This window comes from Hemitrygon akajei, chromosome 7 (assembly GCF_048418815.1).
Source record: "Hemitrygon akajei chromosome 7, sHemAka1.3, whole genome shotgun sequence".
NCBI classification, from domain to species: Eukaryota; Metazoa; Chordata; class Chondrichthyes; order Myliobatiformes; family Dasyatidae; genus Hemitrygon; species Hemitrygon akajei.
Genome location: NC_133130.1, coordinates 55,950,334 through 55,964,570, shown reverse-complemented (window position 1 = coordinate 55,964,570; position 14,237 = coordinate 55,950,334). Strand labels below are relative to the sequence as shown.

Genomic DNA, 14,237 nt, shown 5'->3' with positions numbered 1-14,237 from the left:
AGCTAAAGGAGCCACCCTTTCCCCAGAAAGACTCCTGCATAATACACCCATATTCCGGAGTCAGTAGAGGAAACTTTAATTTCACCTCTGAGTTTCCTGAGATTTAAAAGAATCTTGCATACAAGCAGTTGTATTTAAATCAAGAACATTCACAGCAGGAGTTCGAGTTCAGCATGTTAAAATAAAGTTCTATCTACTCAAGACAAATGTAGTCGCAAACTATGGCACCCACCACTGTAAACTCAGCAACAAATGGGTTGGCTTTCTTAAGGGTTTCACTCCTTCTGACATTAATCCAGAAAGAGTTAATAATGATCCCAAGTACTTGCATTATATTAAAATCTGGCAAGAAGCATACATTTCCTGTGACTATCACACTTACTTTCACACTTAAGGAAGCACATTTCAGACAGCAGATTCCACCTGTCTTTAATCAGTGCTACTGAAGAACACTTTTGAGGCAGTCATATGTCACTTGAACAAAATTTACTTCACTTTATACATTTCAAAAAGGGGTAGAAAGATCTACTGCAACATGAGAGATTTTCTAATTAACTGCAAAAGTTACTTTATAGATTGGCTTCTAGTTGACCTAAGGAAATGATAGCAATTAATACATCGTTGCCTAATGCAACATGCATATAGCTTTACAGGACTTTGGGGAGTAATGTATTTAACTCTTTGGTAGTGTTTTAAAGGGTACTGCCTGCAAGCTTCTGCTCTGTGCTTATGTACATCAGAATGGAAGCACAGAAAGTGATTGGGGTCAGTTGTCAGTCCATTTTCTATTTCCCTTACCTTTCCTTAGGGCCTCTGCTGGGGGGGTCTCTGCCAGAGTTTGTGTAGTCATCTATGCCTTTCCACTGTATAAGTAACTGACAGGTATCAACAGAAATATTCCTCTACATCTCTTCACAGGTCAGGTGCTTTTTAAGTGGTAATCACGGTCAGTATTTGTTGTAGTTTTGTTCTTACATTTCATAGTGTATTTTATAATATTTTTGTCGTTTTGTAAAGAAGAATGGAGCAAGCTGATCTGTGCTGTTAGTACTGAGTTTGATTTTATTATTGACATACATTTTGAATGGAAAAAAAGAACATCAACATGGCAAAAGGCATTCTTTTGTTTCATCTTCAGCACGGCTTTGGATAATTACTTAATTTCTTGGTAAAAAAAAATCAACATTTTATTGATTTTTGACATGGTTATTTGAGAGACTTCTAAAAAACTTCTTAAGGATCTCAAAGTATTTTTTAAAAAATTTTGACTCAAATCCTAGGTTCAAAGCTGAAAGAGCAGCTATTGAATTTGTTTTGCTGCATTGGTTTGATGTGAAAATCTGCCAGGTTTGATTCTGTTGGTTTTCAAATGTAAATTTCAACATCCCTGAAGAATTATCTACTTGTACAAGATACAAAGAATAATTATCAGTGATTCCATTGTACATTGGTCCAGAACCTTAACAGCTTTTATTCACTGCTAGTAACCAAACAAAGTAATACAACCACAATTCTCCTATGAATTCCAGCCTCCCACAAATGACTATATAAATCTCACCTCAACCCCCAACATCTTGCCATCAATATCTCCAATATTACAGATATGACAATATAAAATCAGTAGGCTTGTGGGAACTTTTCTTATTTTCCAGTCCTAAACTTTAAGGATGTATTTTAGCAGACAAGCAAAGTTTGTGAAGTGGTATTCCATCCAGACTCACTCTACTTTTAACCAAAGGTGAAATGACAAAACACCATCAAACAGAATGTAATAACACAGTAAGGTATAATGTTTGGTTATTCCTTGTTATTCTGAGACCTTGAAGTATTTGTGCCATAAGTAAAGACAAACTAGATCATTAGATTCAGTCTCAAAAGAGTACAATATAAATTTTGAACAAAATGTATCAAAGTGAGCTTTATGGAACTGGCCAAACATGGCATTTCAGAATCAGAATCAGGTTTACCATCACTGGCATGTCATGAAATCTGTTGTTTTGTGAAAGCAGTACATTGCAATATGTAATAATAAAAATAAATTACAATAAGAATATATAAAATAAGAAAATTAAATAATTAATGCTAAAGGAAAGGGGAAAATACTAAGGTAGTGCTTATGGGTTCATTGTCCATTCAGAAATCTGATGGCGGAGGTGAAGAAGCTGTTCCTGAAATGTGAAAATGAAATTCCATTTCATATCAGTGAAATGGAATCACTGATAATTATTCTTTGTAGCTTGTACAAGTAGATAATTCTTCAGGGATGTTGAAATTTACATTTGAAAACCAACACAATCAAACCTGGCAGATTTTCACATCAAACCAATGCAGCAAAACAAATTCAATAGCTGCTCTTTCAGCTTTGAACCTAGGATTTGAGTCAAAATTTAACAAAAAAATACTTTGAGATCCTTGAGAAATGTGTGTCTTCAGGCTCCTGTACCTCCTCCTTGATGGTAGCAATGAGAAGAGGGCTTGCCTTGGATGTCGTCAATGATGGATGTTGCTGTTCTGATGGTGTCCTGAATGCTGGAGAGGCTAGTGCCCATGATGGATCTGGCTGAGTTTTCAACTTTCTGCAGCTTTATCCTATCTTGTGCAGAGGTTCCTCCATAGCAGTTGGCAATGCAACCAGTTAGAACACTCTCTATGGTACTTCTGTGGAAATTTGCCAGTGCCTTTAATGACATACCAATTCTCCTCAAACACCTAATGAAATGTAGCCACTGTTGTGCTTCTGTTGTAATTGCATCAATTTTAGGCTGAGGACAGTTCCTCAGAGGTATTGACACCCAGGAACTTGAAACTGCTTACCCGTTCCACTTCTGATCCCTTGATGAGGACTGGTGTGTGTTCCTCAAACTTCCCTTTCCTGAAGTCCACAATCAATTCCTTGGTCGTACTGATGCTGAGTGCAAGATTTTTGTTGCGACACCACTCAAACTGCTGATCTATCTTGCTCCTGTATGCCTCCACGTTGCCATCTGAAACTCTGGCAAAAATAGTTGTGTCATTGGCAAATTTATAAATGGCATTTGAACTGTACCTAGCCACACAGTTGTGGGTGTAGAGAGAGTAGAGCAGTGTGTTAAGCATGCATCCTTGATTGTCAGCCAGGTCAAGATGTATTTCCGATCTGCACAGACTGTGAGGAAGCCAAGGATCCAGTTGCAGAGGGAGCTACAGAGGCTCAGGTTTTGGAGCTTGTTGATTAGAACTCGGAGTATGATTGTGTTAAACACTGAGCTGTAGTCATTACACAGCAGCCTGACAAAAGTATTACTATTGTCCAATGATCCAAGGCTGAGTGGAGAGCCAGTGAGATTGCATCTGCTGTTGAAATGAATCATGAATCCTATCAGATTTGCAGGGAATATAAATCAGACTGTGATCTAAATACATTAATTAATCAGCAGTGACCCGTAAAATGTTATATATCTTTGAAGATCAAGAGATGATAAATAGATTTCTATAAGATGTATTTACATATTTGATATTAGATGGATGAAGGTATTAATTACATTTTTATTGCAGTAATTACTAGGTATATTCCTAAACATATTATAACAATTAGTGTTAGCTATTCAGGTTATATTTTTCTTCAATGGCATCTTAATATATTCAGTAGATTAAGTTGTACACTGCATTTATATTTTATTATTACAGTTGTTACTCATAAAATTTGCATGTTAATGAGAATTAGTCACTATCTGCCACTGAAATATTATAGTTACTAATCAGCTTGATAGATTTGTTGGAAGAATGTTATGCTACCCATTTTACATAGCCTAATCATCAAAAAGAACAAAATCCCTGGCCTGAAATCTTAAGTGCTGAGCACAATTAGTTTCTACCCAATTTTACTAAGGAAAGCTTGCTTGAGCTTTTCAATCTTTGTGTCTTCCTTTTCTTCTTGTTCAAAGCATTGGCCACCATCAGAAATGTATCCACATCTCATTCACATTCCTATTGCTTTATTTAAATGCAGAATAAATTTCAAAACATTATACCTAAGTTACAGCGAGTTCAGACTAATTACAGCAAAGTAACATGTATTTTTATTAATGAGAACTTGTCGTGAGTCAGCTTTTTTTGTGGCGCTGTGGGTAAGTGCAGGGGAGCTTAAGCAATTCTTGTCCATTTTAAAAAGATATCGTTCAATGATGTTTGTCAAGCACTTTCGACACCCATCTCTTCAGTCCTGCAAAGCAACAAACACGGTTGTGGGGTGTGCTCCAGAAGCTAATGAGTCTGGGAATTGGATGTGGCTGGGAATTGCCAGGAGGAAAGATAAAGACACTGGGAGCAGTGGAGATGAAGTTCAGAAACTCCAGAAACTGTAACAGGTCAAACAACCAAACATGTTGTGGTAGTGACCCGATTATGAGAAATATACCAAATTGTGGTTTTAGTAGAACTTTACATTCTCTAGTGAGGAGTTCAATTACAATCAATGCATAATTTATAACTTATGATGGGATTTCTTTGTACTCTAAGACCAAGAAAATGGAATGGCTGTGTTACAGACTTATCATCTGGCATACAGTTGTCAAATAATGATTCTTCACACCAACCTCACAAATGAGTTGGATACACTTTGTTTCAGTGATTGCTGAGGCTAGGAAATACTAAACCACTGTTTCAAAATTCCTGCATAATTCTAAATAATATCATTACTGGCATGCATGCTATATGTTATCATCAAGTGTCTGGGCCTGTTGAAGGTGTGTCAAGGAAGAGGTCATCTGCAGTTTCCCATCTCCTGCCAGGCACATTGTAAAATAAACGCTGGAGCTGTTGTCTCAGCATGGTCCTGCTTGCTGTCACTGATCACCTGTACTTTGATAGAATGAGGCCCTTGAAGTTCCTCAAAGCCATGGATTTTATGTTACAGCCTGGATAGTAATCTTAGTAAACACCATAACTTCATAGATCTGGAATAGCCATTTGCTGTGGAACAATAGTGCTGACTTCTCAACCCAGTCTCAGTTTCTCATGAGTTAAATAATGAAACCATTAATAAATAATGAAATAGTGACATACTTTGAGCTTCAGTGCATTATGAATTGATTGATGACATAGATACGCTTATGGAGTTCTGAATCAAGCATTGGAGCATTGCTTTTACTGGAATTGCCCCTGTGTATGAGATTGTTGCAGGTTGAATTTCTTATGGGCAATGAAGCAGGACATACCAGGGTCATTTTCCACAAATTTCCCTAAGTAGGTGTTTCAAGGATGTAAGTATGATTAGGTATGTGTTTATGCATTGCTGGTTATAAATCTTTCACGTAGCTACTCAAAGAAGGGAAAGCCTAAATGATTCCATCTTACAGACCATTAACAGTGACAATCAATACCTTGTTGTTAAAAATCTAAGGTGAAGTTGCCAGATATGAAAGGCAGAGCATGAAGTGCAAGGGTAACCCACTGGATTCCAAGATAATTAAGGGTTTTGCATGTTGATTAGTCAAATAATTCAGAAAACATATGTGATGCTCAAGCATGAATAAAAGTTTTGGAAGCACTAAAACCTATTAATTTGCAATTTGTGTTGCATCCTTATCAACCATGTTTCTTATATATTCTTTTATTTCCACAGGACCATCACCAACACTGGAATTAGGTATTTCCCTGATATCAAAAACATACAATCTGAAGACTTCATCCTTCTGTAAGTTTTTTGGCAGTCTATAACCTTCTGGAAAACATAATAAATTAGTGTCCTTTCAATTAATCTTTTATTTTCTATTTTTCTCTCCCTTACTGATACTGATTGAATAAACATTAATTGTGATCTGTAGTTAACCCTCAGCCTCAGAAGTGTGGATTCTAGATCATATCACCACCTTTTAAGAAACTATTTTAATGACATTCTTTGTAAATAACTGCCATTGTGAATTTGAACAAATGTATGGAGAAAGCTATAATGTTGGCTGAAGCAGTAATGTTAAAAAAGGCAGCCTTAAGTTTCATCTGTAACCAACTCTATAATCACAGCAAGCAATAAAATAGATAACTGTGAAAATAATTAATAAAATAAGAAACTAAATATTTGAAACATAGTTTACATTCATACTAGTTATTCTGAACTCACACCATTGATATCAAGAAGTTGAAAACATTAAAAAAAATGTTGGTGTGTAACTCTAAAACCTCTTGAGCCCTTCTGTTTTTCGATAAGATCATGGTTGATGTGCTAGCTTATCCACTTTTCCACCTGATCCCCATGTCTTTGAGGAATCTATCAGTCTCACTCTTGAATCAACTCTTTTCCTGGGCATCCATAACTCCCTTGACTAGAGTGTTCTATAGATTTACAAAACTCTAATAAAAATAAAAACAATTTCTCTACATTATTGTAAGCTCAATGGCTGCTGACCTACCTGTGACTAGATTTCCCTGTCTCAAGAAACCAAAATCTGAGTCCAATTAAAGTTGAGCAACACAACCTAATCTTTTATCACCTTTCAAAATCTTCTATGTCTCAAATAAATTACTTCTCATTCTGTTAAACTGCTGCAGGTATACTGTTGCATATACTTTAGATGGTGACACCAAACATGCAAACAGTACTCCAGGTGTGACCTTTCAAAAGTGCTGTATAATTCCCTTCCTTTAAAATATTTCAGTCTTATTGCTCCTTCTGTTTTACCTGGTTTAAAGACACATTGGCAATTTGTTTTGTCTTGGTGAAATCAAAATAGATTCAAACATGTCAGTAACCTAGCAGTTGCTGTCATTGTGTGTAGTGTATTCTGATGGAAGAGTAAGAAATTAGCCATTTTTGGCTCCTGTTCATTTCTTTTCATTTTTCTCAGTCCACCTTTCTAAGACTGAATTATTCTTTCCACCACTGTGCTTGATGTTTGATGGCATGAAGCTGAGGTCATGTGATTGAATCTATTTCTCCTATTAATTATGAACAGACCTTTGTATAGCAAAAGTCAATTTTATCTTTGGAAACAAATCTATTTACCATGACCAAGATTATTGTAAATGGTTCTGAAAAATCCATGTGTCCTCAACAGACATCTCACCCTGCAAAAACTTATTTCAGGGAGGTAGCACCATCAATTTGCGGGAGACTGCCGGAACTTCCGGGAGAGGTGGGATGTCTGCAATAGAGTAGCTTCTTAGCAGCTAGTTTAAATAACTTTAAAACACAAAAATACAACTGCAGATGCTGTGGATTAAAGAATACGAACACAACGCTGGAAGAACTCAGCAGGTCAGGCAGCATCCGTGAGAAAAGAGTAGCCAACGTTTTGGGCCAAGACCCTTCATCAGGAATGGGAGGGAAGAGAGGACTGAAGCCCAGTAATAGAGATAGGGGAAGGGGTAGGGCCTAGAGGCGCCAGGTGGAAAACCAATCAGAGGAAAGATAAAGGGGGGAGGGGGAGGGGATAAGCATGAAAGAACTGTAGAGATAAAGAAGCAGAAAGTTGAAAGGGGGGAGAGGAAGAGAGGGACCTGGGATAGGGGAAGGGGGAGGGGGAGGGAATTACCGGAAATTGGAGAATTCAATGTTCATACCACCAGGATGGAGGCTACCCAGACGGTAGCTGAGGTGTTGCTCCTCCAACCTGAGTTTGGCCTCATCATGGCAGTAGAGGAGGCCATGTATGGACATATCCAAATGGGAATGAGAGGTAGAGTTGAAGTGGGTGGCAACCGGGAGGTCCTGTCTATTGTGACGGACAGAGCGGAGGTGCTCAACGAAACGGTCCCCCAATCTGCGTCGGGTCTCGCCGATGTAGAGGAGGCCGCACCGAGAGCACCGGATGCAATAGACAACTCCAGCAGACTCACAGGTGAAGTGTTGCCTCACCTGGAAGGACTGTCTGGGGCCCGGAATGGTGGTAAGGGGGGAGGTGTGGGGACAGGTGTAGCATTTGCACTTGCAGGGGTAAGTGCCAGGTGGGAGTTCTGTGGGGAGGGACGTGTGGACCAGGTAGTCACGGAGGGAACGATCCCTGCAAAAAGCTGAGAGGGGCAGGGAGGGAAAGATGTGCTTGGTGGTGGGGTCCTGTTGCGGAGGATAATATGTTGGATCCGGAGGCTGGTGGGGTGATAGGTGAGGACAAGGGGAACCCTGTCCCTGTTCTGGTGACTGGAGGATGGGTTAAGGGCTAAAGTGCGGGTGGTGGAGGAGATGCGGGTGAGGGCATCTTTGATGATACCAGAAGGGAAACCACAATCCTGAAAGAAAGAGGACATTTGAGAAGTCCTGGAACGGGAAGCCTCATCCTGGGAGCAGATGCGGCGGAGACGGAGGAACTGAGAATAGGGAATGGCATTTTTGCATTGGGTAGGGTGGGAAGAGGTATAGTCAAGATAGTTATGGGAGTCAGTGGGTTTGTAGAAGATGTCAGTGGATAGTCTGTCTCCAGAGATGGAGACCGAGAGATCAAGAAAGGGGAGAGAAGTGTCCGAGATGGACCAAGTGAATTTAAGGGCTGGGTGAAAGTTAGAGGCAAAGTTGATGAAATCGACGAGCTCAGCATGGGTGCAGAAAGCAGCACCAATGTAGTCGTTGATGTAGCGGAGGAAAAGTTGGGGAGTGGTGCCAGTATAGATTTGGAGCATAGACTGTTCCACATAACCCACAAAGAGGCAGGCATAGCTGGGGCCCATGCGAGTGCCCATGGCTACGCCCTTGATCTGGAGAAAGTGGGAAGAACCAAAGGAGAAGTTATTGAGAGTTAGAACAAGCTCCGCCAACTGGAGGAGTGTGGTGGTGCTGGGGAACTGGTGGGGTCTGTTATCCAAAAAGTAGCGGAGGGCTTTGAGGCCTTCTTGATGGGGAATGGTGGTGTATAAGGATTGAACATCCATGGTAAAAATGAAGCAGTCGGGGCCAGGGAATTGGAAGGTATTGAAGAGGTGAAGGGCATGGGATGTATCCTGGATGTAGGTGAGGAGAGACTGAACTATGGGGGATAAAATGGAGTCCAGGTAGGCAGACACAAGTTCGGTGGGGCAGGAGCAGGCTGAAACTAACATTTAAATAATGTTAACTATGCTAATGAATGAATGACACCTGTTAAATTCACCTTAACATGTCTTTTGCATTTTAACCCACCATGGGCAATAGAAAAATCACTGTTGCAAACAGTGCAGTGAGCAATACTGTCATTATTTTTGATCTCTCTCTCTCTCTCTCCCCTCCCCTCTCCTCCTCCTCCTCCTGGCAACCTCAGCCCCTCGCTCGCTCGCTTACTCTCAAAAATATCAATTTCCAGGATATTGTATATAATTTGCGGGCATCAGGGAGCTGCTATCAATTTGCGGGTGACTCCCGGAACTTCCGGGAGAGGTGGGATGTCTGCCTCAACAACAATTTGCTTATGCAGGCCATAGGCTGAGAGGAGCAACTGGTGCACTGTTGCTTCTGAGATGCTTTAATTGTGCCATATTCTGTAATATGGTAATAGTATGTCAATCTCACGTTCAAAAGAGTGGAGCTATGTCTGATTGTGGAGGTCAATTTGTGATCCATATACGCCACTGACATTATTGATGCCTCCAACTGACAGGCACCTCAGAGTGGCAGTATTCTGATTCTAGTGCTTCAAAATCAAAACCAGAATCAGGTCTAATACCATGGCATATGTTGTGAAATTTGTTGGTTTGTGGAAACAGTACAGTTCAATACATAAAAAATATAAATTACAGTTAGAAATATATGTAAATATAAAAAATAAATTAAATTAATAAAGTTGAGTAAAAAGAGAGCAAAGAAAAAGTGAGGTAGTGTTCATAGGTCTGTTCTTTGTCCATTCATAAACCTGATGCCGGAGGGAAGGAGGGAACACATGAACTATATGTTAGCATCTCTTTTCAGAGATGAGCAAATACAGTACTATACAAACATTGTTAACTAATTCTATGTACATGTTGAGTGCTGAGCATCTAAGGTGGATTCACTAGAAAATGTCCACCACAGAGTTTTGGAGATTTTTTTACTTTGTGAAGTTGTGACTAAGCAGGTACTTGTAAAACTTCTTCACTTTGTAGACAACAGCTTTTCATTTTTTGGTCAGTTAATTATAACGTTGTTTTATCTTGGAACCAGACTTAGATTCAAAATCAATGATTGAGACAATTCCATTTCTTTACCAAGTTGCCATAAAATTATAGGGCATCATAGGGCTGAAGCAATGGCTTTGCTGCATCACCAGCAACATGACACACTGTACAAATAGCTTTATCCCTCAGGATACGACTTACATTTTTCTTGTCCTTCTCTATTATGTGCAGCAACACTTCAAGAAGTATTATTCTTAATGTTGACAGAAACTGTTCATAGTCCTAAGTCATTTGAAATATTGCAGAATATTGGTAGCTCAGGTTGGCTATTTGGAAGGACTTCTTTCAACACTATCAAGTTTGTTTGCCCTAGAAGGATGCCCTTCCAATCTAATAGTAATGTAGACTTCTGAGGCTGCACAGAAAAGAATCTGCCCTTCTTACACTGTACTACTTTTCCAGAATCATCTAAGATTCTTCCTGTGTTGCCTCTGTCATTCTAGTCACTGAGATATTAACTAGATAGCTCATGGGCACATGATAGTGCTTGGAAATGCTACCCCCAAATGAACAGTACATGGTGAGTATTTTTCATTCGGTATCATTGATAATATCAAGGGTTGTGAAGATCTATCCTCCACCTACTGTGCCATAAATTGTCAGAGGTAAAGATTTGTTGTTGGTTAACATATTTTCACAGAACTACTGCCTTTGCTACAGGGACTATTGGAGATAATCAGAAAACATAGCTGGTACACTCAATTCTTGTTGCAATAGACTCTATCTCTTTGAGAGATGTTCATTCATAATCATTCATTGTTCTCAGAGATAAGGAAAAAAATGAACTTTTATCTTCTGGACATCATTTGAAAAATGTGCCTTTTTTAAAAACAATATTTTGTGCACAATTTGATCTCATTGTTAAGGTTGTCAAGAGGTTAATTTTTCCTCTCTAAACATTGACTACTTCATAGAGTTCTGCTTTTATTCTACATTTGCAATGGCAACTTCATTTTATGTTTATTCAAAGTAAAACAGGTTCTCACACTTAGCTCTCCATGTAACACATGAGCTATGTGCAAAAATAGACCTCTTAGAAATTATGTCATTTAATTTGATTAACATGCATTGCGTAGTGTTTGCACTCAGAAGTACCGATCAAGCATTAGTGTTAGAACTAGAGGAGATAACTGTGATGTTGTGAAAAAAGATGTATTAAATACAATTACATAAGCTTTTAGTTCACTTGAATTGCTCATTAATCAATTATTCTTATACAGATAAAATTGGAAGCCTAATTTTAACAGAGATATAGATTGCATCAAATTAAAATCTATGTTCTACACCAGGATAAATAAGGGCTTAGCCACCAATAACACTTAGTTTTAACTCAGAAGGTTCCTGTTTAAGACCCATTCATTTGTACAAAGTCTTCAGCTGGCACTCCAGAGGAATACTGAGGAAAGTCAGACTGTTGAAAAGTGTCAATAAACCAAAACCCTACCATGAATGTTAAACATTTTATGGCTGTGGGCTTGTCTATCATCCAGGAAGTATTTATCCCTCAATCAGAATTAACAAATCACATAATCATATTGTTGTTTCTGGGAGTAATATAGTAAGTTCACAGTTTAGATGTTACACTCGCTATGATAGAATCTGCTGTCTAGGGTGACTGGAGAAAATAAACAGGACTTTATAAATATACATACATGTTTCTTTCTGAAAAATAATTTCAAGCACTATCTGTTTCTTTCAGTGAATTCCGAGACAATATAAACATGCACATCATTCCATCCAACGCTTTCCAGGGATTAAGCTCTGGTGCATTAAATATGTAAGTACACATCTTCTTATAAGATCAGTCACTTTCCATCTGGACTACACATGGGAAGTGTCAGAAATCTATGTGAAGCTAATGTGTATTTGAAAGAGATTCAGATATAGGAATGTGTATTTCTTTTATCTGAATTCCCAAAACAATTCTATCCTTTTTAAAATTATGAAATAATAAACTGTGTATATACGCACACCTCTGGTCTTTCCTGGAAGCCTTTGCTGCAAGTTTTGCGTGCACTGTTTTGAAATGTAGTATGTGAGCAACTATTGTATAGCTGGTGAGTAATGAAGGGGATACCTGTGTTTTACAACATGAACCAATTCTTTACTGAATACTAACAGCTACTACCTACCACATATGCTTTTATCACTCATATAATTGCATCTTTCCATTGCGTGTATATATGACCCATTAAACACCACTATACCTGGGTGTACAAGCAGTACTGTTTCCTGGGAAATTTACAAACAGGTTTGAGACTGAAGTTGCAACAGGCACAAACTTCCTTATCTGATTGCACCTGACACTATTGTTACTCAGTTTCATAACTGTAGTCACATATGAAAATTTGCTCCCCTAAATTTTCAGAAATTAAGGAAATAATCTACAGGGATAATCTTATGCAGAGAACATAGACACACCTCTACCAGAAGACAGACAATGAAAATACCCTGCTCTGCATGACAATGCATAAGGCAAAATTGGAGTCAAGTACTGTGACAGAAGGCACAGATAGTGAAATCATGAACACAACATATATAAAAAAACACTCCCAAAGAAAATGACATCTGGTAGAGTTCTGAAGATCAAATGGAAATTCTCAATGATTCACTATTTCACAACGTTAATAGTTGTTACTGGTATGACTATTGAATCATAGTCAATCCAAATATTATCAACAAATAAAAAAACAGGAAATGTTAGAAACATGCAGCATATTAGGCAGCATCTGTTAAGTATCAGTTATTATTGAAGTCAATGCCACTTCTCTTCCAGGAATGCCAAATTTGAAGTCTTCTTCCACTGAAAGTCATTAATCTGAAACTGAAACTGAGATTCTCTTTTACCGTGTACTACTTGACCTGCTGAATGCTTCCAGCATTTTCTGCTTTATCTCAGATTTCTAGCATCTGCAGTTTTCTGGATTTTGAATCGCTGTCATTTAGATATCAAAATTAATCTTTGTTATTAGACCCATTCATAAAACCATTGCTATTTTTGACGTGAAACTCAACCAATGCTCCTTTCCATTGAACCTAGTGATTTAACCCCTGGGATCTCAAAGAGATAACTATTGATTTAATGGAGATTCGTGTATTTTCCATTTATTTCATGAGCTCTGGTAATGCATGTTAGATTACTAAATAATCCACTGTTGCTGCTGGAGAATTGTCAGAGTGATACTTTATCACTTTTTGCACATGGAGATTCCCATCATTCAAGAAAATTACCGAATAGAAATAAAGTCATGCAAAATAGGTACTTTTTTGAGGAAGAAATTTTAAAATAACATAATTTGGGAAAAAAAGTGGTATGTTGTCTTTGCAAACATGAGGAAATCTACAGATGCTGGAAATTCAAACAACAACACACACAAAATGCTGGTGGACCGCAGCAGGCCAGACAGCATCTATAGGGAGAAGCGCTGTTGGTGTTTCGGGCCGAGACTAACTGAAAGGAAAGATACTAAGAGATTAGAAAGTAGCAGGGGGAGAGGGAAATGCGAAATGTAATCTTTGCACTTGTTTTTTAATGGTCTCTTTGTTTTTACAGTAGGTAATTGAGCATTTTGGGAAGTTTAAGGCATTTCAGATTTTGAGCACTTGCCCCTTTTCTCTCAGTGATACTCCCTTATACTCTTAGGAGCTTCGACTATAGCAGTATGATATCTTCTTTCTGTTTTTTTATTTTATTTGGAGATACAACGCAGAACAGCCCCTCCTATCAGTCCAATGAACTGCACTGCACAGCAATCCACATATTTAAATCTAGCCTAATCATACAAAAATTTACAATGACCAATTAACCTACTAACCAGTAGTTCTTTGGACTGTGGAAGGAAACAAGAATACCTGCAGGAAACCCACACCATCACAGGGTGAACTCCTGACAGATGGCGCCGGAATTGAACTCCGAAACACCTGAGCTATAATAGCTTTGAGCTAACCGCTATACTACCATGGTGCCAGAAATATGCATCAGGATTTTACTTAAAAAAGCAGTTTACTTATGTTCAATGATGTAAATATAAATACTGCTTAAATAGAATGTCACTTATTTCTTTACCTGCGCTACAAAATAAACCATATGTCATATTTTAAATTGTATAATATAGATACCAAAGCATATAGCACTGAGAATAAAC

The 14,237-nt window shown here is 38.3% G+C and overlaps 1 protein-coding gene across 1 annotated transcript in view; it reads left to right on the top strand.

The window, feature by feature from the left end:
* The window catches only part of LOC140730473 (follicle-stimulating hormone receptor-like), a 172,665-nt gene that overhangs the window by 147,417 nt on the left and 11,011 nt on the right, over positions 1–14,237 (top strand). Inside the window, exons 5-6 of the mRNA XM_073050921.1 lie at positions 5,603–5,674; positions 11,792–11,869. Coding sequence (XP_072907022.1) covers positions 5,603–5,674; positions 11,792–11,869 — 150 coding nt within the window. The remainder of the gene's footprint in view (positions 1–5,602; positions 5,675–11,791; positions 11,870–14,237) is intronic.